We start from the raw sequence: 26,680 nt of genomic DNA, 5'->3' as shown, positions 1-26,680 counted from the left end.
GTCCTGAGACAGTGCATGTGTGTGCGTGTATGTACGTATGCCAGGGTGAGATGAGAGAGTGTGTGTGTACTGTGTGTGAGCAGGAGGAGGGCAGGTAAGGGGGGAAGGCATATCGCACGGTCCTTAGGGCAAGGAGGGGGACATCAGCCCTGGTCCTACCTGCCTGCCTGCTGGCTGGGGCTCGGTACTCTGTGAGGATCCCCCTGTCCCCTGGGCTCTCAGCATTTTAGCCTAAACATCTGTATCATGTGGTATCACTCCCAGAGTGTTTCTTGGGGCTCTTTCTGCTCTTCCAGCTTCACGTGTGCTCACAGGGGGAGGACTTCTTCCCAGCACTGCAGATAAATGCACCCCAACTGTCAAGAGGCCCTTGACTACGGGGAGACTACGCTTACACATGGGCTGAGGGCAACAAGACACCAGGCCCCAGGAGGCCAGCCAAGCAGGGAGAACATGTGAAGGTCTGCAGACCTGTAGCTCTATGCTCTTGAGACAGGTAGTGAGGGGGGAGGATGGCTTCTCTGCAGCATGGGGGTTGGATCACAGCTGGACAGCCTCCTCCCCCTGCCTGGGTTCAGTGACCCTCATGATGCCTTTCAGTACAACAGTCAATGGGGCCTCAGGCTACGTAGCTCCTCCAGGGGGTGGGATTCCCCAGGGGTCTCCAAATCCCAGCCTCACTGCTGTCAATGCAGGGAACTCAGAGAACCAGACTCTGGATGCCACAGCTAGAAGGGAGGGGGAGATGGGGAGCCTGAGGCTGCATCACCTGAGGGAGAGGCATGGTGGGGGTCCTTCCCTGGCCCCAGCCCCTCAGCCCACCTGTGAAAGCCACATACAGGCTCCCTGGACCCCTGGAGCCCCTGGGGCACTGGGAGGGGGAGGGAACAAGCAGGACCAGTGTTGGTACCCAGCCAGTAGATCCCGGAAAGGCCGCCTTGGTCATTGATGCCTGCATCTGATCTGATTGACCAGTGCCCCTATCAATTACTGTGCAATATTCTGAATATCGCTTCTGATGGGATACAATAGGTCCTCTCTACTGGATTAACATCAGCACTACTTCCTTTAGTGCAGACACTCTTCCCCGTCACCAAGCCACGAAGCCCTGTGAGCTCGTCACTGTCACTGTCACCCCCACGACCCCTCCTGACCCTTCTGACCTCAGGAGGTGGGAAGGCCTGGGATCATCATCCCAGTTTACAGAAGAGGACACTGAGGTGGTGATCATGGTCATGTGATTTGCCCAAAGTGGGTTACCCTCTGACAATGCCAGAACCAGAAAGCAGATCTTCTGATTTCAAACCCAGAGCATTTCCTCTGATGTTTGACCACCTTTCCCAACCAGGGGACTGTCCTCCCTGCCCCACCCCCGGGCTGGCCAGAAGCAGGTGCTCTCAAAGCTTGCTAGGGCCAGCCAAGGGGCTCCCCGCTCACCGATGACCGTGAGGGTGCCAGTGGCCTCTGCGGAGCCAAAGGTGTTGATGACCTCACAAATATAGGTGCCGCTGTCCTCCGTCCGCAGGTCACTGACTGTCAGCCCCGTAATGCGCTTGGTCCAGCGGCTGTCGGCTGGGAGGGGCCGGCCGTCCTTGAGCCAGCGGATGGCAGGGATGGGGTAGCCAGAGGCGGTGCAGGGCAGCTCCACGGTGTGGCCGGCCCACACCTCCTGGGAGTGGAAGCCGTCCAGGATGGTGGGGATCGACTCGGCAGGGTCTGGAAGGCAGAGAGCATCAGTGGCCCTGGCCAGCCTGAGCAGGAGGAAGTGAACGGGTGGGGGCACGCACCAGAGCAGGCACTTGCTGTCCCCAGGGGGCCCAGCATGAAGGACACCCAGTGTGAGATGGCTCGTGGGGGCCCCTGGGCCCCAGGCTCTGGCTCCCCCTCTCCCACTCAGGCCAGACAGAGGCCCCGAGAGCCATGACTGAGAAGTGGGGGCTTGGAGGAGGTGGGAGGAGGGTAGGGAGGGCAGACAGGTAGATGGAGCAAGGGAAGGGGTGAGAGGTGCAGAGAGGGAGAGAGTGTGAGAGTGTTCCTCCCTGTCCCGTCTCCACCCACCTGCGATCCTGCCAAACTCTGAGGGCTGTGCATTTCCATCTGCGCCCAGTGGGACTCAGAAGTTAAGCCTTCTGCAAACCACATCTACCATCCCGAACAACTCTCTATTTTACATTCCCAATCCAAGAGGAAGCAGTGACTGCAGGTCCCGGGGCCCTGACCTGCAGAAGACCCAGGCTCCCGGCTGGTGGGATTCCGTGTGTGATGTCTGACGTTTCTGAGTGGAGCTCTGGTTGCTCTCGGCCTAGTTCTTCTTATCCTCAAATGCCTCCCTGACTTTTCTGCCTTGGGGACCTCCTGCTGCTGTAAAACCTGCCCAGGCTCTCCTCTGCCGACATAGAACCCACACGTCTTCTCCCCGGTTAGGCCTGCTATGATGTAGGGTCTGGTCCTGGCCAGGTCCCTGGCCAGGTCCCTGGCCTGGCCTACTCGGTGGGCTCCCCCTTCAGCTCCCCACCCAGGCAGTGGTTCCCCACTTGTGGTGGGCTGTGTCCCTGCACTGCCCTCCCCTGGCTACCCAGCAGCCCGTTCCACTTGGCCAACACCTCTTCGTCTTTCACAAACCAGCTTAAATTATATCACCCCTCCTGGATGTGTCCCCTGGGGCCACTCTCATTAGATACCCATCGAGCTTTCTTTTTCTTTCATTTTAGTTTCAAGCAACCTTTCCTTTATTTATTTATTTGTTTGTTTGTTTTTTTATTTATTTATGCAACCTTTCCTTTTTAATGAAAAACTTAAAAAGTGGAATATATGCACCTGGCAAAACTTCAGAAAGTCTAGAAGGGTGTCTGTGTGAAAGGGGAGTCTCCCTCAGCGCTGCCCTCGGCCACCTCATTTCTCTCCCCAGAGGCCACCACTGTCGTGAGCTACCCAGGGGCCCCTCAACCGTGGTTAGCACCAGGTCACGTATCTGTCTTCTCCAGGAGGCTGCGAGCATCTTGAGACAGCGTTGCTCCATTGCTGGATCTCCTGTGCCTGCACGGAGCAAGGCCATGGCTGCTGACCCACCATGTCTGGGGGAGGCTGAAGGGGGTGCTCAGGCACAGGCAGTGGTCTGATTTTCCACATTGCAGAATTTTATAGGCTCATGGACTCGTAGAGCTGGCTTAGGGGCTTTGGAGGCCACAGACAGAGGAGGACCCCCTGAGACCAGAGAGGTGCACTGACCTGCCCAAGGTGGCACTGCAGAGTCAAGATCACAAACGAGGTCTCACTCACCCTTGTTCAGTAAAACGGGGCCCAAGATGGAATAATCTAATACTGAGATCTGCTCAAGAGAGAATGATGGGAGGGCACCTGGGTGGCTCAGCGGTTGAGCATCTGCCTTCGGCTCAGGTCATCATCCCAGGGTCCTGGGATCGAGTTCCGCATGAGGCTCCCTACAGGGAGCCTGCTTCTCCCTCTGCCTGTGTCTCTGCCTCTCTCTCTGTGTGTCTCAAGAATAAATAAATAAAATCTTTGAAAAAAAAAAAAAGAGAGGGAATGGTGGGAGTGGCAGACGTGCCCCTCTGGACCCTCCTTGACTAAGGGCAAATTTCCTCCATCCTTGGCCCATCTCCGTTGGAGAAGGGTTGGGCGAGGACTTCTCCTGGGGCCAGAGACTTTCTAGAAGACTCCCTACCCCCTCCCCACCTTCCATTACTCTTCGGAAGGAGGTTGGGCTGAGAATCAGAAGAGCCAGGGGCTGGTCCGCCTGGGGTCACAGTTAAGTCGTGTGACCTTGGGTGAGTCTCGAAAGGTCTCAGAGCCTGAGACTCACCCGCTGGGTGAGGTGGCAGCACTGCCTCTGCCTCTCCTAAGGTTGTCGTAGGCAATAGTGGCAGATCGCATGTCCAAGAGCTTGGCTGAGCGACACCACGATGCAGATGTGCCGGGCAATTACGGCTTGGCACCCGCCCTGCCTCCCCACCAGCTTCTGCGGCCTCTTCCCCACGCAACCCTGTGGGGACGGTCGGGATAAACAAACCCGGTGCCAGGGAAGAATTACTCAATGTGACACTTAATTGATGCAAAATACACAAATTCCGTGGCACACCGCAGAATTTACAAGCGGAGGGGCCGACGGGGCGGTGGAGGAAGGGGCGGGGGGAGGGAATTAATCACCGAGTCTCAGGCGTGAAATTAAATTCTGAGGGAAAGAAGCCTCTTTCATTACTCCGGAGCAGGAGTAAAATGCTGCGGCGTGTACCGGCGACAGCCCGGGGGGACCGGGCGTTGCTGGGCCGGCGCGGGGCTAGGGGAGCCAGATGGCTGCGCCCCGAGAAATCTCCGGGGCCATCCGGGGCGCCCCAGGGAGGCTGCTGGGACCTCCCTCGGCCCGATGAGCAGTGCTGCCCTGCAAAGGCACCCCCAAATACGGCTTCCGCACGTGGCTTGGCCCCCCCATGAGCTGGGGAAGCCTGGACTGGACTGAGAGCCTCTTTGGTCACCGGTTTCCTCTTTATAAATGCAGCTGATAATGCCTATTCCACGGAGTTCATGCTCATGGAAGCTCCTGGAAAACTCTGCAAAGCACGGAGTGGTTGTTTGGAGGTCGTATTTTAGGGGGCTCGGGCCATTCTTGCAGCTGCCTCCTTCACCTTGGCCCACACAGCACATGCTCTCCGGAAGGGAGTAGGAACAATAAAGCAGCGACAACAGATCGACGACAAGACAGCCACCACCACAGCGCAGCTGCCACTCTGCTGAGCGCTTCCAATGTGGCAGACGCGGCGCTAAGCCTTTTCCATCGGGTACCTACTTCTCGCAACCCCAGGGCGGGGGTCGGGGCGGGGGTGCTGTTTCGTCACTCCCATCCTACAGATGAGGAAGCTGAGGTTTGAGCCACTGCTTATCCTCTGCCACCTTGCGCAGCTAGTGAGTGGAGGCTGAGCCTGAACCTTTGGCTGGGTTCAGAGTCCTTTACCCAACACACCTGGCTGCGCCCACCTTCTTTCCCACCCTCTAGCTTTACCAAACCCTCTGTGAGGCCACTCTGAAGAAATCACAGGTGTGGTTGCTGCCCTCACCAGATGACCACCTGGGACACTCTGCCATGTGGATCCTTGCGCTCCTTCCTCTTGCCTTTGGGCCTGGGAGACAGGGTCAGCCGTCCTTTGGGGTGTATGGACACCTCAGCCAGCAGGTGCTGAGGCAGGGACCCCCCCAGCCACATCTTTCCATCTGCTGGTCCAGGGCTTCTGGTCACCCTTCCCGGCCACCAGCCCGGGGGCCCTTGGGGGGTGCTGGCCACTGGAGAGAGAACCTTCTCGGCAGAAACCATGGCCAGCAGATCTCTTGTTCAGAACTGACTGACCACCCCCCAACCCGCCCCTGCCTCAAGGTGGTATGTGGGGCTGGAGGCTGATGTCTGAGCTCCCCGACACGCCCCCCTCGCGCCCCCTCTGCACTGCCTTCCTCCAGTATCACTTGCATTTTTGCCGAGACAAGCAGCTTGCAGATGGCCTTGTCACATCACATCACATCAGGGCCGTGTCACCGGTGGGGCCCCTTCCCCTCAGTTCCCTCTCTTCCCGTTCCAGATCTCTCCTGCTCCTTTCAGCTCTGTTCACTCCTGTCTTCCCCTCTGCCTTTGTCTCTGTGCAGGTTTCCTTCCATTCTGTTTTTTCCCTGTCCTATGTCTCTCCATGCTCGTGCCTCTCCCCTTTTGTCCGTCTGGGAGCTTCCCTAGCTTTGCTTCTCTCTCTCTGTTTGGGCTTTATCTCTGGTGGCACCTCTCATTCTCCTCCTACCCGCACCCCCCTCCTCCTCACAGCTGGTGGGGAATGGAGACCAGAAGGACAATGGTTGGCATACCCTCCAGTTTACAGGGTGTCTTTTTTGAGAGGCACCTGCCTATTCCGTCCCCTCCCAGCCCCCCACCCCACACACTCCAAGAGTGGAGGTGAGATTGGCAGGATGAAGGGGCTAAATATTTGTGCAGGAGAGAGAAGCAGGCCTGCAGGAGGGGGGATTTCTGCACCAGTCCCACGTTTTATGAGAAGCATGCAGATGAGATGCAAAACAGCATGCAAACAAGTCCCTATAATTTGGAAGGGAACCACTCCAACACATTCGGGAATTGGGCTGCCGATTCCTAAGTCTAGCCACGAAGATAGAGGCTCTTCAGTGCAGCCCCATCGCCTCCCCATATGACAGCACCGTCTCCCTTGGCGTTGGTTAGTTCCACAAATATTTACTTAGCACCTACTATGTGCCAGGCAGAGGGCCAGGTGCTGGAGACACAAAGGAGAATCAGACAGCCCTATCCTTGCCCTCCTGGCTCCTGCTCTTCAAATGTGCTGGGCAAATGAGAGAGGGTCTGGGATAGGGTTAATCTGATGGGGGTGATCCTCATCAAACCCCAGAAGGTCAGAGTTAGAATCAGCGTGGTTATCTAGTCGAGCTACTTATTCCAGAGGCTCCAAGAGGTTGCACAGCAGGGTGAGTTTGGTCTCCAAAACCACCATGCTATCAGTTCCTCCACCTTCCAAAAGCCACGCCAATCCCACCTCCTCGACAGCGGAGATTTTCAAGTTATAGGTCACAAACTGTTAGGAACTTGTAAAATCCATTTGGTGAGTTGCGACCAGCATTTAGATAAATCAGAATTGGATAGGATAGAGTAGGAAATAGCAGAATGCATGTAAATGCATGTGGTAGGAACGACCAGTGTGTGCATGCACAGGTTACGATAAAAATGTCTATCTGTGGACTGCTGTCAAGAGTTTGAAAAAGCACTGTTTCCAGAGAGGCAGTGTTCCTTGAGGAGTATTATGTGCCCTCCTTTACTCCGTGACTGGGGCATGTACGGGGTGTTCAAATGACCCCTTCCACGGGCTGGGGGGTGGTGGTGGTTGGCACACTGTTTGCAGAAGCTAAGTCCTGGCTTTGCCTCCTACTGGTCAAACAGTTGGGGGGAGTGGCTGTGATAATCCCTCCAGAATATAAGACTCTTTCATTTAGTTTACAAATACTGTTGTTTACAGATTCTATCCTGCTTACTCTCAAGCTACAACAGAAGAAACACACGCACTCATAAATAGGTCAAACAGAATCTTAAAAGATGCTTAGAGACCTGAAGGAACAAACCCCTCCCACTTCTAATCTAATCTAACCTCATCGTTACTACGTTTGAACACCAGGTTTTATTTATGAGCTTCCTGGCAGCAAAGGCAAGAAAGGGAAAGAGAGGGTGGATCGAACTCTCATTATTTGAAAAATGGTAACACGCCAGTTCTTCAGGAGAGTCAGCTTCCTTAGGTACAGACTCTGAGGTCCTTATGTGAAGGGCACTCCAAACCAAACTGGATGAGCTCTGCCCCCGGAGCCCTATATTTCTGTTCTATACTCTCCTTCTTGGAGTCCCCTGATCCATGCCCATCCCAGGGGTGGGCAGGTGCCCTCCGCAGCCCTCTGGCCTACCTGTCACGGAGAGGCGAGCCCCATTGCTTTGCCGGGTCTCCCCGCTGTACTTGTGCTTGGTGATGCAGCGGTAGGTGGAGAGGGCGTCCTCCTTCTGCACGTCAGAGATGTACAGCCCGCCGTGGTGAGTAATAAAAAACCTGTTTTCTGGAGACATAATCAAGACATCCTCCATTACTCCCCTGGCTGGGCACACCACCAGGAGCAACTGAGGCCGGCAGCCAGCCTTTCTCCCAGAATTGTTATTTCATTAAGTGTAGAAGCTTTGGAGTTTTACAGAAGGATGGGTGGGCCTTAGAGTCAGACTCCAGGTCGGGGTTCCAAACTGACTTGTCCCCTTCTTTGCTGTGTGACCTTGGGAAAGTTAACTTCTCTGAGCCTTATCCATACAATGGGGTGCAAGTAATACTTCACAGGGTAGATGTAAGGATTGAAAATAATAATATGGTGTCTGGCACACAGCAAGTGCTCACTTAGTATCAGTCCTCATCTTTCCTATCTCTGGGTGAGAGCTTGCAAAGTTCTTTCACATTCCTTGCTCATTTGTTCTTACAGCCATTTGAAATGTCCTCTCCATCGTCAGGTCACACGGCCAGTAAGCAGACAACTCAGGCCTTCTGGCTCCCAGTGCTCCCTGTATACAGAGCCACACACAAGCTTAAATCTTTTTCTCTCAATTTCTATCATATATTCACTCAACGAACAGTTACCGAGGCTAAGCTATAGTAGTAGTGGGGACTTGGAGAGGCAGATATGCCATACCAATTTGACACACGGTTCCCGAATGCTTGTTCTGTGCAAGGCAAAGGTGCAGACACCGTGCTTTGCTTTTCTTGGTCCCTCCATGGTCTTACTGTCACAACCTGGCAGGGAAGCTGGAAGGACAGGCAGCAGGAATCAGCCCATTTTGCTGATTATGACCTGTGACACCACTTAGGGGTAGAGTGGATTTCCTTGTCCAAGGTCCTGAGGCAAACTGAATTTGAGTCTAATCAGGACCGATTTTAAAAGGGGAGAATAAAGGGCACCTGGGTGGCTCAGTGGTTGAGCATCTGCCTTTGGCTCAGGTCGTGATCCTGGGGTTCTGGGATCGAGTCCCGCATCAGGCTCCCCACAGGGAGCCTGCATCCCGCTCTGCCTATGTCTCTACTACCTCCATCTCTCTACATCTCTCAGCAATAAATAAATAAAATCTTAAAAAAAATAAAAGGGGAGAATATGGACTTGCTGGCTGGGGCGGGGCTTGCGTTCGGCTTCAGACTCCCTCAGTGCATGGCGGTGCCCTCCTACCCAAGACCCAGCCAGACTGAGATTGAGATGCTAACTCTTTATCCCTCTGGGTCTCTGGGGGCCAGGCTGCTTACCCTGGCAGGCACAGAAGGCCTCAGGCTACCATCTCCACCAGAAGTGGGCACTGGAATCAAGATGATGACAGTGACTTAAAAAAAGGAGCTGTAGGGGAGAGGGTGATGCTGACTCCACCGGAGGGACCTGCTGATATCTGAATGCTGGGCTTTCATAAAGAAACATTTTGGGTGGTCTCATGCCCTTCAAATCCTACTATTTAGAGGTCTGCTTCCTCCTACCTGGGGGCTGAGTGACACCCCCTTCAACCAATAACAAGAGCTCTAACACTGGCTCACTCTACTAGAAACATCCTGTCGTGTCCCACCACCCCCAAGCACAAACCTCAGCGCCAGGGGACTGGGATCTCACCAAAGGACAAGGAATGCTGTAGAATTACAGGGCTGAAAAGTTGAATGTGCCCGACCACATCTTTGACAAAGGTTCTCCAGCTTTCTTTTGAATACCTCTGCATTTGGGGAACTCGCTACCTCATTCAGTGGCCCATTCCAAAGCGGATAGCTCTTTTAGAGAGATCTTCCTTGGTCACAACTGGTCTATGGAACTAGTCTGAATCTACATCACTGACACACTCCGTCACACACTGGAAGGGAGCTGTCACGCCTTTAGATTTTTCTTCAGACTAAGCAGTCTAGAATTTTATTCCTTAATAGTTATTTAATATGGTCTCAAAAGACTTCTTCAAGCTGAGTGGTCTCTGGTTTTTTTTTTTTTTTAAGATTTTATTTATTTATTCATGAGAGACACACAGAGAGAGGCAGAGACACAGGCAGAGGGAGAAGCAGGCTCCCTGCAGGAAGCCTGACACGGAACTCCATCCCAGAACCCCGAGATCATGACTTGAGCCAAAGGCAGACACTCAACTGCTGAGCCACCCAGGTATCCTGGTCTCTTGTTTTTAATAAACTTTCATTTATCTACAGATCTCTTAATTTCCCCTCCCTCCTTCCCATACACCTTTGCATAGGACTAGACCTACTATGTGCCAGCACTTTGCCAAGCGGTAGGGACCTAACAATGAGCCTTATGTGACCAGCACAGGATACAGCATGGCTACCAACCCCCAGCCCAAGACAGTTCACTTTTTGCAAGGGATGGAGTAGGAGTGGGAGGCAGCCCCATTACGTCCTGCCTCACACTCAGCTCGCACTCAGCTAAGGCCTGATCTGGTATCTGTGAACTGCTGCTAGGCCACTTGCCGTCTCTTCACCCTTGGACACCTGACTGTGTGGGCCTAGGTCTGGGATGTCATATGGTCCCTGCTGAGTGGCATATCGTTAGGACCCCCCAGATGAACCCTTGGCCATGTGGCTGCCAGCTGATCCTCTGGACCCCCGCCACGCCCCTCCAACACATAGACTGCACCTTGCAGATCCCCCACCCACTCAGTGCTGTGGGTAAGACATGAAAAGGGAGCGGGAGGGAGCCCAACCCTGCTGCCAGCAGTTGGAGAGGACCCGGGGGAAGCACAGAGAAAGCCTGGCTTCCCCACCAGACTCTGAATGTGCCTTTTTGTCTCCATGTTGTGACATCCCAAAGTCAAATGCGGAAGCTCTCCCGTGATTTATTATGTAACTGGGACTGGAACGCAGAACTACTGGAGGGTGTTACTGCCAATCACAAGTACCCGATTGGAGGTGTGGTGGTGGGGTGAGGAGAAAAAGGAAAGACCTCCACATCTACCTGGGCAGCCTACAGGTGCTCCGGCCCAAGCAGCTTGGACCCTGTGATCCTTCAGCCCCCAGCACCCTAGGACTATGGTGCACTTGGTCCTACTGGAATTTTAAGCTGGGAAGGGGTGCTGCGCTGATGCTGGTGGGGAGCTGGGGTTTCTATAGCAACAAGCAGCTGCTGCATCTGATGTTTCACATCCTTCATTGTCCTCATTTCCCCCCTCCCTTCCCCCCTTCTTGTGCATATTTAATTGCAGTAACATTTCCAGACACAGTGTATTGCTCCTTCTGAAACAAAGGCGGGCTGCAGCCAGGGGAGTGCACAGCGCTCGCTCGCTCGAGAGAGGGGAAGGAGAAATCAGGGGTATTATGTTAATCCCCTCTGGGGGGGACTTGTGCAACATCAGTTCTGCATGTTTGATGAGAATCGGATGATGGGTCCTGCTGGGGAAGGGAGCCGCAAGAGGCCTGTGGAGTGAGCGGTATATGGTGGCGGGTGGGGGAGGCACAGCCAGCTGGTGGGGGGTTCGGAGGGGCCAGCGTTCCACAACACAACTGGCCCCCAAGCCTGGCTCTGATGGGGTACCCTGGCAGTCGGACAGTCCATCCTCTACACCCTAAATGGGACCAGCCATCCCCAAAATGGGTAGAGGAGCAGCTATCCCTTATCTTGGCTGCTTCTTCATGGGATAGGCTGGGTTCAGCTAGAGGAAGACAGGGTGGCAGGCTGACCTCTGTGCCCAGCTCCCATCCTGAGGCTACTTGGAAACGTGTATCTGGGATCACATGTGATCGACACCAAGACTTGGAGGTACTGGTGGTATTAGGTGGTCAGGGGCCAGGATGGTGGGAAAGCTGGACATCTTGGGTATTAAATATTGTCTGACCCTAAACGCCAGCAGTGTCCCCGTGGGCGGACCTGGGAGGGTCGCTCTCCTTTAGGCTCTAAGGCTGGACTCTGCCATTGATGCCGCTTGATGGTCACAGGCCAAAGGCTGTGGCATCATCTGTGAACTTGCCCAGGACCAGGGAAGAGGTCTGTGTGGTTCCTTTTTAATTCTTACTATTACTACAAATACTCCTACTTTGCCATCCTTTTTCCTGGTGATCTGTAGCAAGCGTCTGCTTTTTTTAAAGCTAAATATTAATTGAGCACCTATTACATGTCAGGGCAAGGATTTTATAAACATTATCTTATTCAATCCCCACAACCCTTTGAAATGGATATTACTGTTTTTACTAACCAAAGCACAGAGAGGTTACACAACCCACCCGTAGTCACACAGCTAGTAAGCGGCAGAGTGAAGACCATCAGTCCACTTCCTATGCCCTTCTGGAGCTCTGTGCTAGACCGACTGTCCTTGCAGCACCTCTCAAAGGGACATATGGTCAGCCAGCCTCTGCTTGGTTGCTTCTGTCAGTGGGTTTCTCACTACCTCATAAAGGAGCACTCATCCATTCAATTCAGTTTGGCTTGATTTATCACGTCTTCATGGATCATTCCTGGGTTCTGGATTGGGCTCCAGGGAGAGGTCTTGGACCTGGTTTCTCCCCTTTGCAATTCCATGGTTAGAAAACAATGTCCTGCCACCAGGAATGGTGCCAGCTTGGGGGCTGGGGAGGGTTGGGGAGGAGATGGAGGCCATTAGTAAGAAGAAGAGGATAAAGAGAGGCCAAGCTAGCTGGTGTGGTTGGCCAAGCCCAGGACAGGATTTAGGAGACTGGATCAGAGTCCTGCCTCTGCCACTAATGATGGGGTGTACACTGAGTTGAATAGTATTCTTCAAAATGAACGTCCACCCAGAGCTTGTGAATGATACCTTATTGGAAGTTAGATCTTTGCCAACAAAATCAAGTTCAGATGAGGTCATAGTGGGTTAACGTGGGCCCGAAATCCAGTATGACTGGTGTTCTTCTAAGAACAGGGAGATTTGGACACAGGCACATGAACACACAGAGAAGGCCATGTGAAGACTGAAGCAGAGATTGGGGTGATGGATCTATAAGCAAACAAATGCAGGGACTGCCAACAACCCCAGAAGCTAGGCAAGAGGCCAGGAAGATCCTCCTCTAGAGCCTGGAGAGGGAGCACGCCCTGCTCACACTCTGATTCAGGACTTCTAGCTTCCAGGACTGTGACCTGGTAAATCTCTGCTGCGTTAAGCCATTGGGTTCGGTAATTTGCTACTGCAGCCAACACCAGGTGACCTCAGGGGAATCCAGGGGTCTCCCAGGCCCTCATTTGTCCCATTTGCAAAAAAAGACAGAGAATGTGGATTGGGTGTGTCTTTTCCACCATGCTTGTCCATTAGGATCATCCAAGAAGCTTTTAAAATTAAACTCAGACTCTCTGGAGGTGTGGCCTGGAAACTGGTCTTTAAAAAGAGCTTTTTGGGTCATGTAATGTGCAGCGGGGGCAGAGAGCCACTGGGTGTGATAAACTCCTAAGGCCCCTTCATTTTGACAACTGATGTCTCTATGACGGCACCAAACTTCCGAGTCCTATGTCTCCCTCAGGAGAACAGAGATAATAAATAGACTTTACGTCACAGAGCCTTTGGGAGAGTCAGATGAAAATTCAGCTCGTGAGAGTCCTTGACACACTGTTTCAGTAACCGGTGGCACAGGTTGTCCACCTCAAGGAGATGAGGGGCTCTCAGTCCCTGGGGCCCGGCTTTCTGCAACTTCTCTCCTTCCTTCCTCCTCAGGAGCTTGGCAATAAATAAAGGGGGACCCTCCTTGGCAAGTCAGGGGCCCTGCCCACAGGTCTAAGAGAGCCAACACCATCTTCTCTGTCTTTTTCTAAAAAGGTCAGAGAGCTGGGCCTCAGAGACTCCCCAGAGCTGCAGGAGCCACGGAGAGAGAGGAATACTAGAAATCTCTGGCTCCCAGTGGCTCCGGAGGGCTGCAAGGGGGAGGAACTGCCCTAGGCAGAGGTGAGGCCTCTCTCTGCTCTCAGAGGCAGGCTGGTGGGTCTGTTTGGTGGGGAGAGGAAGAAGCTGAGGGTTTGCAGGCGGGTATGGGCTGGACAGACCCGATTCCAGCCTCTGGAGCGAGGGAACAGAAATGACTGAATACAGTAGGGACAGCGGCCTCCTACCTGGCTCCCTGCTTCGGCCTCTGCCCCTCCTCCAACTGTTCCCAACATGCAGCCACAGTGATGCTTTCAAACCAATGTCAGATTATGTGGATCCTTTGCTGAAAGCCCTCCAATAGTTCCTCATTGCACTCAGCATGAAAGCAGTGCTGATTGCAAAGTAGTTGCTCTAGAAATATTTCTAGAATGAATGAATGGAACTTCCCAAAACTCTAAGGTAGTTTCATCCACATTTTGCTCACGAGGAAACAGCAACTCAGAAAAGTCAGATACCAGCTCCAATTTTACCCCCTCTAAGAAGCCTTCCCAGATGAGCCCACTCCCATCCCTGAGTGTCTCTACATCTGGCAAACCTCTTGCCACTGCTAATCACTGTGTCTACTATATCCAATCAGACTTTTAAAAATAATCATGTCTGAGCATTCAAAAGTCAAGATTAAACAGGATGGTGGTTTCTTGAAATAATAAAAATAGAATTACCATGTGACCCAGCAGTTCCACGTCTGGGTGTGTACCCAGAAGAATTGAAAGCAGGGTCTTAAAAAGGTATTTGTCCCCTTGTGTTCACAGCAGTATCCACAATAGGCAAAGGAGGAAGCCACCCAAGTGTCCATCGGTGGGTGAGTAGACCAAGAAATGGTGGTCTAGACACACGATGGAGTATCACTTAGCCTTAAAAGGGAAGGGAAGTCTGAGACTTGCTACAACGTGGATGAACCTCGAGGACATGATGCTCAGGGAAATAAGGTAGTTAAAAAAGACAAATACTGTGTGATCCCACTGGTGTGAGGGACCTAGAGTAGTCAGCTTCATAGACACAGAAGGTGCGATGGGGGCGTCGGGGGCTGGGGAAGGGGAGATGTCATTCCACAGGTACGGAGTTTCAGTTTTGTGAGATAAAGCTGCGCTTAAACATTTCTGAACTTGAGACCACGTGGAAATGCTACTGAAACGAAAACTTAACCCTTCAAAAGAATTAAGATGGCAAAATTTACATTATGTGAACTCTACCACAGTTAAAATAATGAGATTTTAAAGTCAAGATTATAAAGAATTGGGATGAGTGTTTTTAGGAAGTAGTGAGTTTCCTGTTGCCAGGAGTATTTAAGTAGAAGCTGAAGAAACACTTGGCTGAGATATTGCATAGGGGAATAGAGGAGTTAAATATTGAGTTAAGAGAAAGAGATTGGATCATCTTTAAGGTTCCTTCCCTCCCAGGAATTTATAGAGGGGCAGAGGGAGAGGGAGAGGGAGAGGGAGAATCCCAAGCAGCTTCCACATCCAAAAAGAGCCCAATGCTGGGCTCGATCTCATGACTCTGAGATAATGACCTGAGCCAAAATCAAGAGTCAGACTGAGCCACCCAGGCATCTGGAAATTTCTAAATTCTTAGCTTAAAGAATGGCACAGGTGCAAGATCCCTCAGAGGTCAGCTCCTGTGGTGGTTTGAAAATCAGTGTATGTGCGTCCATTTCCACCCCAGGATTTTTTTTTTTAAAGATTTTATTTATTCATTCATGAGAGACTCAGAGAGAGAGGCAGAGACATAGGCAGAGGGAAAAGAAGGCTCCCTGCAGGGAGCCAGATGTGGGACTCGATCCCAGGACCCCAGGATCACGCCCTGGGCCAAAGGTAGACGTCTGCTCAACCACTGAGCCACCCAGGTGCCCCCACCCCAGGACTTCTGCTGTGGTTATTGCTTCTGTGCCTGAAATGCTTTCTCCCTGGCTCAGTCCTGGCCCCATGCAGGTCTCTCTGCTCAGATGCTGTCTTGTTGGAGAGGCCTTGCCTGACCCCTCTATCAAAATTAGACCGTGTGCCGCGTCCCTGCCCAATTCCTTACCCTGCCTGTTTGTCTTCAGAGCACGTGGTGTTTCTCGCTGACAGCAAGGAGTTATTTTAGTTCCCAGCTCCAGAACATGGCTGGCACAGAGAAGATGCTCAGTGCACATGCAGTGAAACGAGGAATCCTGGCAGCAGAGGAGGTACCTCTGGTGGAGGGAGACAGGAGGTTCTCCAGCCTGGACTCCTGTCCGGAGGTTCCCCCCCAACCCAACCTACCCTGGGGTCTCTCCCACTCTGTCCACTGTGGCCACATGGTAATGGCCTGGCCCACTGCTCCCCCTTTCGGCCACTTCGATCCTTGCCTTGGTTCTGAGTCCTGGCTGGGACACCCAGCAGCACTGAGGATGGATGGGTGGTGTGGAGCTAACCAAAGGGAAGTGAAGAGACAATGAATGACGCAGCCCGGCAATCTGGAATATAAACTAGGACTGGCTCATCTTCGGAGGGTGGCCGCCGGGAGTGACCTCACCCTTCTCAGGGGTGACTCAAGCATGTGGAGACCTGGAGCAGCCGGCCAAGGGAGAAGGGACAGGCACAGCCCCTCTCATGCCTGAGGGTGGCCTTCCGCCGTCCTTCCCTGGCTGAGGGACCTAGCTCTGTCTTAATGGACGGGAGTGGAAATGCTACCCTCGCCAGGGGAGGGATCTCTAAGGACAGAGGTCACCTGGAGACCAAAGTGTGAAGGCCAGCTTTGAGGCCAGAGGTACGCAATGCCATGGTGGAGGCAGAGTGGACAGAGAAGGAGGATGGAGCTGCTGTGGGCAGTGCCATCTCTGCCTGCCTTCACGCAAGCTCAGCCCATCAGATGCTAGAGGTTTCCATGGCTGGGGCCTTTGAGGAGGAAAACCTGTGTGCAGGAACCCAAAGCTGTAAACTTCCCCTTGGGCCCTTTTGGACACTCCACGTGGGTAGAGTCTGCTTGGGTTTGGAGACAGATCCAGGCTCAGCTGGATTGTCTTAAATTCTTTTATGATTTCTGTAAGAGAGACACCCCAGGGTGCATGACAGTGGGCACCCATGTGGCCAAGCCCTTTCACATATGTCCCCTCTCTGATGAGCCATCACCAGCTCAGGAAGCCCCTCTGCTCCTCTTGTTTGACGGAGGAGGAGACTGTGGCTCAGGTGAGGACTAGTTCAGGTCACCCACCTAGTGAGAGGAAGAGCCAGGATTCCCACTGGGGTCTCCCAAACCAATCCAGAGCTGCTTTCTCCAAACCTAGCTGCTAGGAGAGAGTGTGGTGCATTTTGTTTTGTTTTGCTTTAAAGATTTTACTTATTTATTTGACCGAGGTGGGGGGCAGAGAGAGAGAGAGAGAGAGAGAGAGAGAGAGGGAATGCACAAGCAGGAGGAGCAGCAGAGGGAGAAGCAGGCTCCCCACTGCACAGGGAGCCCAATGTGGGGCTCGATCCCAGGACCCCAGGATCATGACCCGAGTCGATGGCAGACACTTAACCACCTGAGCCACCCAGGCGCCCATGTGCTGCAGTTTGGAAGGCACTCTGGCCAACCCCTTCCCTGTGAGGTGGACTTGTCCATCTCTTCTGGGCGGTGGCATTCCTCTCACTAGCCAGTGCCAGCGTGGTGGCTGAGCAGGAAGGGGAAGGATGACATGAGACCGGCACCAGAAGGCATTAAAGTTACCGACTCAAAGAACGGATGAGCCATGTCCCTTGGGAGGCCCCTGTGTGGTGACATAAGAGGTCAGGGGCAGTAGGCAGTCATCTGTTCTGGGAGGCTTCAGACTTAGGCAGCAAAGCCCTGCTGCGGCCGAGTGCCATGTGTCGGTGGGAAGGTGTGATCGCGGGCAGGTGGCTACACGTGTATGGGAGGGAGCGGTGCGTGTGCCCTGCCACACACACACTATAGGGGCCCGGGTCAAAGCCGCAGGGGCAGAGCAGGGACCAGAGGAGGGGATGGCAGTTGGGGAAGTATGTGCTTGGAGTCGGAAATGGGAGGTTTGAGATCTACCTCCTACCAACTGTGTGGCTTTAGGAAAATCCCTTAACCTTTCTGGGTTTCTGTTCTCTCATCCCTAGTTGGGGGTCCTACCACACTTGGTTTGCTTGGTTCACAGGATTCTTTGCCAGTGTCCTCGTGACAGTCTGTGAAAGGTGCTGCGACATATCCTGTACTCTATGCTATACAGGGGCAAGGGGTTACCACCGTCATATGGGGTATGTAAATTCATAGGGCATGTGCGATCATGACATATACGTGGAGCTCAGGTGTTTTTTTTAATGTCTCGTGTTGAATGAATGAATCCTGGCAGTAGAGATGCTTCTCAGAAGGTGCTTCTTGGCCTCTGGACTCAGAGGCCTTCCTGAAGCAAGAAAACCAGAAGCTGAGGGAGGGGTCTCCTGTTCTGCCCACAGCCCCCACCCCTCCCTACGAGGAAGGTCACAGGACGCAACAGGGGTGTGGAGTAGGGACAGTGAGGTGGGAAGAAATGGATGGAGCTTTGCACCGAGACCAGGATTTGGCTAGGATCAGAAAGACTGTTCAATCTTTCTTGGAAAAGAAGAGATACTCAGCCTGTCAAAGTACAAGTTTTTTTTCGGGGCAGCCTCAGGATGCCAAAGCCTTGAAGTGCCTCCGCTGGTCCTCAGGGGTGTCCCAATTCCAGAAGAGTAATTACGATCAATACAAGTTACTAGTAACAGCTCCATCCAGTACGGATTTACAGAAACAATGTGGTCAGCCTGCAGCTCAGAGATGAACAAGACAACTCACCCACAGGCAGGGCTGCTCTTCCCTCCCGGGCAGGGAAGGTGGGGGTAGTTGATGCTTCTGGCATGCGGAATTAGCCCTGCCCGAGGCCCGGTACCAGGATGGCCGGCAGAAAGCTATTTAGGGCCAACTTTGCTGATCACCCTCCTTTCATTCTTTCTGTTGTTCCTGCTGATGGTGAGACTCTGGGGGTAACTGCCAGCCTGGGTTTAAAAAGCCCAAGGGAAGTCAAGGCCCATTCTGTCTCCAGAGTCCAAGGGAGCAGGGGAGGATTGTAAGCCCTTCACCCAAGACCCCAAGAGAGATTTGCAGCATAGTAGATAGCACATGGCATTTGAGTCAGGAATTTGGATTCAAGTCCCAGCTCTGGGCCTGGCTGGCTCTCTAAGTCCTAGATCCTCCCTGTCATGAATTGAATTGTGTCCCCACAAAGTTCAATGTGACAGCATTAGGAGACAGGGCCTCTAAAGAGATAATTAAGGCTAAATGAGATCATAGGGTGGGGCAGCAATCCAGTATGTCCTTATAAGAAGAGAAAGATGCCAGAGATGTATGCACACAGAGGGAAGACCCCGTGAGGACACAGTGACTGCCATTTGCAAGAGGAGAGGGCTTTGGAGAAACCAAACCTGCCACTCTGGTTATTTTGTTATGGAGGCTCTAGAAAAAGAACACAAACCTCATCCAGACATGCTTACACTCCAAGGACTCTTCCAGCACTAAGATTCTGGAGCTGGGCCCTGCTATGTGAAGACACACACAGGTGAGGACTTTACAGTAGGAATAGGGAGGAGGAGAGAGGCGAGGTAGTCCTGAAAGTCATCGGGTATACCACACAGGTCTGGTATAGACACTGAGAGCATGAGGGGTACGGAAAGATTGAGCCAAGACCCCTTAGTGGGTATCAGGTGCCAGGAGCAGAGGGAGGCATGGGCAGGGATGGGGTGGGCAGGGAACCAGGTCTGGGAATGGGTCTTTGATCCTAGGTAGGGCCTTGCCTGCACTCCCTATCAAATACCCAAATCTGATTTACCACAACATGGGACATGCAAGGAGACTGGGGCACAGAGGGTCATGTGGCCAGTTGGCCCACTGCCCTTTCCCCAAGGAAGTGAAGTCTGGCAGCAAGCACACATCTGGATCATGAGGGGGGCTAGATGGGTAGGAGGTAGGACTTCTGCTGCTATGAGATGTGTACAGGGTATGCAGAGCCAGAAACTGCCCTGTCTCTGGCCGGTGGGAAGCATGAGCGAATGATGGAGCCAGGGCTCCAGCGGCAAGCTAAGCCAGAGACCTTCACAATTCCGTAATCTCCGTGTGCCAGGTGGCAGGTATACCTGCCTGCTTCCTAGTGCAAGGGCTCCCGGGTGCTGAGGAAGGCACCATGGCTTCCTGCTTGTCTTCAAAATATGATGTCAGGCTGAGCTGGGGCTTGGTGTGTCAGGTTCCTGATGGGTGGCCCAACACACCTCACATGTTTCCGTGAGGCCCATGCCCTTCTGTCTCCACTACTACCTCTGTAGATGAGAGGGCACGTGGTTAAAGTGGAGGGAACTTTAGAGTGATGCGACCTAATCCTATTCTCATGGGGTGTGACTCAGACTCAGTTTCTCCTACAAGGCTGGAGGCTCCCAGAGCTGACCATAGGGGGTCATATTTTCCTAGGCTAGATCAGGCCAAGGGCCAGGCTTAGCTCTAGCGCTTGGCTGCCTTTGAACCAGGCCTGCTGAGGTGGTCTCCTCATCTCCATACCTCACTCCTCCACCCAATCACTGTCTTCCAAGAAGGGTTGAGATATTGCTTGGAAGAGGACCATGACCTAGAAATGTCGCCTATGGGAATCTCTTCTCTGGAAACGTTTATGCAAAGGCAGGCCTGGTGGGGCTGAGAGCACTGGGCTGGGAAATGAGAAACCTGCTTGTGCATTTGCTGAGTGACTTTTGACAAGTTGCAGTGCTCCTCTGGGCCCGTTTCCCTAACTGATGAACAAGGGGATGGAACCCTGTGGTCTTGAAGGGACCTTCCAAACCTCACTTACCTTATGATTCTAGGATTTCCCTCTGCTGGGCCAGGCAAGGGTGGATGTCTCTTCTCCTTTTAACTCCACCTCAGGGAGAGCTCTGAGGAGTTTTGACCACAGGAGCCCATATGGACTGAGCCCCTGGGGCCAGAGTCATCTACACCCATATAGCAGCCCCTGACCCCTGCTGTCACCCCAGGCTGATGGTGCTGAGCTGCCACCACCCTGGAGTCCCCATTCTGTCCTGGAAGGGAGATGAGCCAGGTTCCCTATCTTTATCTCCTCTGCCTTTGGCCTCTACAAGAGCTGGGGTCCCTGGAGGGATGTGAACCCGAGGTCCCTTGAGGACCAAGGAAGTTGACAGCACAGTGAAGCAGAAAAGGCCCCCTTCAAAAGGGTGTGGGTTCCAACTGTGTTTCCCTCCCTTGCTGGAAGGTGCCGGACCTCTCTGAACCTATTTCCTGTGAGAATTAAATGAGTTAATGAATATACCCAACACAGTGCCTGGTGCCTAAGAGGGAGTCAGTTTGTAGTTACTGCATAAGTGAATGAGGTCATGCATCACTCTCATGGTGGCGGGGGTGGGGGGCCCTCACCACTTGACCTGGGCCTCTGGCTCTGCAGGCAGGGCGCTGCTGACCATCCCCACCACCTCCCAGCTGCCATGAGCTGGCCTACCGAGCAAGCAGGAAGGTGCGGGTTCCCAGGGAGGGACCAGGCTCAGCTCCCTGGGGCCCTGGCAGATTGACTGCTTCTGGCAGCTGAGACCTAGAGGGGTGTCAGCATTGTCTCTGGAGCGCCCCCAGGGACTTGGAGCTCACAGGGGGTGCAAGGATGGAGGGGCTTGGGCAGAGGAACCAGCAGGAGAGTCCTGCTGGAGGGAGACAGGAGCAGGAGCTCGTTTCCTCTCTCCCCAAGTCCCTTTCTCCAAATACAGCTCTATCCTTCTCTACCCCAGGATTAGCACACATCTCTCATTCTCCTATTGCAACAAGATTTTATTTCTAATTATGCTGTAATAAAACTGGAGCACTCCCAGGCTTCCTTTCAAATGACTTGTACACACACTGCCGATCGGATCCTCCTCAGCCCCATTGTAATAGCATTTCCCTGACATTCATTAGACATGCATGAGAGGGGCGCTTTAAGAATAGAATTGCATTTAAATGGATTTGCTGAGAGAGGAAGATGAAAAAGAGAGAGGCGAGGGGGGAGGAGGGAGAGGGAGAGAGGTCTGTTGAACAAACTATGAAAACAAGATGCCATAATAACAGGGTGCTGAAATAAGCCTCTTTCTTCCTCGTCCTCCTCCGGCTGCACATGGGCAGAGCCCAGCCCGAGAGGCGGCCTCCCAGCCTCCCTGGAGCCCCCACCCCCACTTTTATGTTACCCACTGGGGGGGCTTCATAGCTCCTCGCTCCATGTGTCAGATGCTCATGGTGTGATAGAGAGAACTATTATTACAATCCGGCAAAGCAGCCTTGCTTCTACAGAACCCCGATAGCCAGGCGGCTGGGGGTGGGGGGACCCTGAGTCCCTGAGCCTGAGGGTGGTGGGTGGGGACTGACCCCTGAGGGTTCACCTGTGAAGTGCGGCCTCCACCCTCCCCCAGTGACCACACTGCCCCTCAGAGGGCCACGGGTCACTGAGTAGCCAGGATCTTCCTTTTATCTTGGGGGGCTCTGCAGTGACGAGAGGAGTAGGAGACCTGTGCTGACCCCCTGGACCTCTGAGGCCTCCCCAGCGAACACTTGCCCCGGAGCACTTCGCGTGTACCACGAATGGCCAACTTGGAAACTAACTGTATGTCCACACCTGCCGTGGCCTCATCAGATTCATGCCACTCGCTACAGCCTCTTAAAATGGACATCTGATCCCGGCGTAAACCATCCTGCAGCTTCCTGCTTCTCTTAGACCAAAATCCTTAACAGGGCAGCAAAGCCCACCATCCTTTCCCAGACCCACTCAGTGCCATGGTGGTTCCAACTCCGGCCATGCTGGGCCTTCCTCTGCTCCTCCGCAAGTCCCAGCTCCTTCTTCCTCCAACCCTGGCTGCTACTCGGGGCACCTGTCCCCTTCCTTCCCAAAGTGCACTCTGACCACACACACCCACTGGAGCTCAGCTCACACTCCCGCAGACCCTCCCCGTGAGTCTGTGTCATGTCCTCTTTCCCTACGCACCGTCACAGCAGGGCTGAAGTACGCCCCGAGTCCCCAGAGGCCTGGCTCTGTCCCAAACTGCAGGCTCCTTGAGGGTCCTGGCTCTTGCCATAGGCCCAGCCCTTGCTCTGTGGTGGAGGCTCAGAATGATGGCACAGATGTCAGGCACCATGCAGAGGCTCTCCCTAATACGCTATTTCATTTAATCCTTGCTACAGCCTTACTGGGGTAGAGGATTTCCCTCCCCTCTAATAGACAAGGAGACTGGCACTCAGAGAGCTCAAAGCATTTGCCCCAAATCACAGAGCAGGGCCTCACTTTTGCTATGCCACCTCCTGGTGTGCTGCACTGCCCTGGGCGTTCCCACCAGCTCCTTCCCACAGGGAATGCCACCCACCTCCCCTGCACCCCAACAAAGCCCTTCTTGAATACTCTTTTTTTCTGGAAGCCCTCTTAGAAAGTCCAGCTAATGCAGATACCTTCTCCCTTTCCAGACAGCGCACAGCTCCCACGGCAGGGTCACATCCTGGGACCTGGGAGGGCCTCAGCTCTCACATTTTGATTGCTTCCTAACTGGCCCATGGGAGCCATTCATGTATTCCCAGATAGGATGCAGGTGCCTTAAAGATACCACATGTCATTCTTCCAAGCCCCTGTGACACCTGGGAATATGCTCCCAAGCCCCAGATCTGCCGCTGGAAGCACTGGTGCTGCCCCTTAGCAGCTGTGTGACCTGGATGCAGGTCCTTGAGAGGGGAGCCTCAGCCCCAGCCTCCTCACCTATAACAAGGGAGTATCACAGGCCTGCGAGGAGGTCTCAGTGAGCTGACACAGAAGCAGCATCTCACAGATACCCTTTCTCTCCATCCCAGTCCTTTCTTTGGGCCATGTGGTACCAACCAGGTAGGTAGAGGCAGAGAAAGAGAAAGCTGGTCTTACAGGGTCCCAGAAGGGGGTTTGGCTATAAGGAGCGTGGTACTGCGATCTCTCAAAGACATCTGGTGTGGCTCCAAGGGCACTGGGATGGCAGTGGAGATCATTCCTCTGTCCTTCCTATGTCTGCCTCCTGATTCACCACCTCCCCAGCCCAGGTGTCTGCTTGGTTCGGAGGCCTCCAATGTCCACATGCTACAGAGAGAAGCAGCATGATGCGTGGTCAGAGGCCCTGAAGGCCAAGAGCAGCTGGCAGGTCCATCACCTCTGCTCCCAGGCCCCAGTGTGGCCCAAGCCTGGCACTGGCTAAAGGCCACGTGCATGTCCGTGAATGAGACCACAACCTCCATGAGGGCTTGGGCTGCTTGCCTGTCTATGACTCTGGGCTCAGTTTTGGGTTTAACAACTGCATGGGGTGGTGCTCAATGATATTTATTAAATAGATGAATGGATGGACAGATGGACGGATGGATGGATGGATGAGCGCATGCATCTTAGACTTTTACCTCTGTGGTTACATATTTGGGCTCTGAAGTCAGACCGACCTTGGCTCCCAGTGTGACCTTGCTCATGTCATCTCAACCTCTGTGACTTAGTTTCCTCATCTATAAAACCGTGCTAATAATAGTACCAATCACAGAGTCGGAGTGGTTGCAAACATGAAAGTGCCTGGTCCAGCTGCACAGTAAACTGTTCAGTAAACAATAGCTCTCATTATTATTACTGCGCAGCTTCTGGGGAAGGAGAACCCACCTAATGCTGACTCGAAGCTACTCAGGAACTTGGAGTGACCACTGGTCCTGGTGGTTCCGGATTCCTCCTGCATCCCACTTCCCCCTTCTTAGAACCCTTGAAAATCCTCTGACATCGCTCAAACAGCAGAGGCAATTCTGTTATTTTGAACACCTACCTTTTTTATTTACAGGCTAATCACCCAGATTGCACGGCGCATCAATGATGCCAGCCAGGGAGCTTGTCAGGAAAGGCAGACATGTTCGCAGTCCCATCAACATCTGTGTCTTATCAGCTCTCCGAGTGAGTCTGTCTTATTGAAATGATGAAACGCACAAGTACTCTGCCCCCACTGTACTGGCCCATGCACTTCTCCCCAGCACCCTGCCTTCTCCGCACCTTTAAGCTCTGAATGACACCCTACCTGTTGGGAGCCTCCCCTACCCCCCCACAGGCTCCCTCCTCGTCCTCCTCCTCTAACCTGGGGTAACTGTACCCCTTCCTTGGCTTAGGCACACACTTAGTTTTTGTTAATGATCTTAAAACTGCATCAGTGGCTTGTCTTCCTCGGTGGCAGTGCACAGGGGAAGGAGAGGAGGAGGGTGTGAGGGAGGTACTTCTCATTTAGATTTCCATTCCATGCCAGGTAGAGTGCTGGATGCTTCACACGCATTGCCTCAATTTAATCCTGGGGAGGCAGGCAAGATGATCCCTATCTTGCAGATGAGAAAAATGGTTCATGGAGATTCAGATACTTGCCCAAGGTCACACAGCTCGAAAACAACACAATTGGGGTTTGAACCCAGATTGTCTGTCTCCACAACTCCTTGAGGACAGAAGCCTCAAATTGCCCCATGGGATTTCCATGGCCCTGGCCTGCAAGCCCCAGGTCTGTTTATTGACATTAGCTGTGGACAATGGCCATCGTTCAGGGTGGACCAACATTAAATGAGAAATGCAGGCAAAGGCTTTACCCTAGGCGAGGCACACAGTGAGGGCTTAATCGAGGATGCGTGCCATATTTCATGTGTGTATATTCCTGGTGGTGACACTGGCCTGTGTCCTCTGAGCACAGCTCTGGTCCCGCTAGCTCCCTGGGCACGTGCTCCCTGTCTTGGGCTGATTGGCCCCAGCACCTGGAATGCTGAACTCTTTCGCCAGACAGGTATAATTTCTCACCTTTCACTCTCCGATATGTTCTGTGTAATCAATTACAAAGCTTTTTCCAAATCAACCTAGATTTGGCTCTGGCCTCCCCTCTTCTGACTCTAGCCAGCTCCTAGTTATCTCTGGGGTAGGTTAACTCCTCCAGGCTCTAGCCTCCCTGTATCTCTGCCTCTCCCTGAAAATGCTCTGCTGACCCAAGTGTTTCTGTCCAGCATGACCCTTTTGCCCCAGGTCATGGACTATTCTGGACTCGGTGTCTTTCTCAGGATGCCTCTTTGCTCTGCCCTCAATCCTGGTTGAGGGGCCTAGGATAGGCGAGCCTCTTCTTTTCCTGCTACATCTTCTTGGGATTCATTCTATAGACTGAGCTTTCTCATAATTAATGTTGTGGGTTAACGGGGCTGTAAATTTCCTCGGCATATGTCTCTAAAGATGTATATAGAGAAAGAAATTTGGGAAGGCAAAAGTCAGAGTGGAATCAGTGCGAGGAAAGAGTTTGGGGGTATAACTTAGGGCTGAAACAATAATTTCTTGGTAAATTTTAAGAACTTTATTCTTCACCTCCACAAAATTCCAGTCTTTGTAAGAGCAGAGGAGGAGAAAGGGATTAATTGAGCACCTGCTGTGTGTCAGGCACTGTGCTTAGTGCATTATCACAACCTCGCCAGATGGGTGTTTTCATCTCCAATGTACAGATGGGAACACCGAGGCTCGGAGAGGTCGGACAAGGTGGTGTCTGCTGAGGTCGGACAAGTCTGTTGACACAGACCCAGGAAGTGAACCCAGGTCCAGAGCAGCACACTCATCCACCATGCTGAATCACCTCTGCCTATCCCCTCTCTAGAGTCTTCTTAGGGACAGGCGTGGGCATGGGGAGGAGAAGGGGTTGAAAGGAGAAGGAAAGGAGAAAACGGGGGCATTCATTTATCGTTCTCCTATGGCCTAAGCTCCAGCGTGCTCTGTCTCTTTGGCCTATGGTAAGTTAATGGAAGCTGAGAGGGGACGGGGGAGGGAGCAGGGAGTGGGGGTGGCAGTGGCAGAGAACCAGGGAGCGGCTGGCGCTGGAAGGAGACAGCCTGTGAGGGCCTCCGTGTAATTTCCCCGCAAGGCCTCGTGGCCCGGCAGCCGTAGGGGGGCATCCTGGCATATCAGCAGTCACACCATCAAAGAACAAGTAGAAATTAATATCCCTGAGGTGGTCTAGAGCCTCTGATACCAGCAGAAAATTATAGGACGCGAGACAGGAGCATTACAGAATGAATGGGAGGGGACAAGAGATTTCCGTGGCTAATCCTGTTAATGAGACAATTTCTTATCAAACTCATTATGTTTGTGAAAGGAGGGAGCAAGAGGGGGGAGGAGGAGGTTGGGGAGGGGGATGAGGGGCTGGCCACAGAGGAGGAAGGAGAGAGGCAGGGGAAATGTGGTACCCGAGCCCGCGGGTTCCAGGGAAGCAGGTGTGTGACCGGCAGGTGTCTGCAAGTAAAGCACGTGTG

At 53.1% G+C, this 26,680-nt stretch overlaps 1 protein-coding gene across 1 annotated transcript in view; it reads right to left on the bottom strand.

The window, feature by feature from the left end:
* DSCAML1 (DS cell adhesion molecule like 1) overlaps nt 1-26,680 on the bottom strand; it is a 344,574-nt gene that overhangs the window by 93,625 nt on the left and 224,269 nt on the right. The window contains exons 4-5 of the mRNA XM_041769839.1: nt 7,465-7,611; nt 1,438-1,716 (exon numbers count right to left, since the gene is read on the bottom strand). Of these exons, the coding sequence (XP_041625773.1) occupies nt 1,438-1,716; nt 7,465-7,611 (426 nt within the window). The remainder of the gene's footprint in view (nt 1-1,437; nt 1,717-7,464; nt 7,612-26,680) is intronic.

This window comes from Vulpes lagopus, chromosome 10 (genome assembly GCF_018345385.1).
Source record: "Vulpes lagopus strain Blue_001 chromosome 10, ASM1834538v1, whole genome shotgun sequence".
NCBI lineage: Eukaryota > Metazoa > Chordata > Mammalia > Carnivora > Canidae > Vulpes > Vulpes lagopus.
The sequence above is the reverse complement of the archived record's forward strand: the minus strand, read 5'-3'. Positions and strand labels throughout refer to the sequence as shown.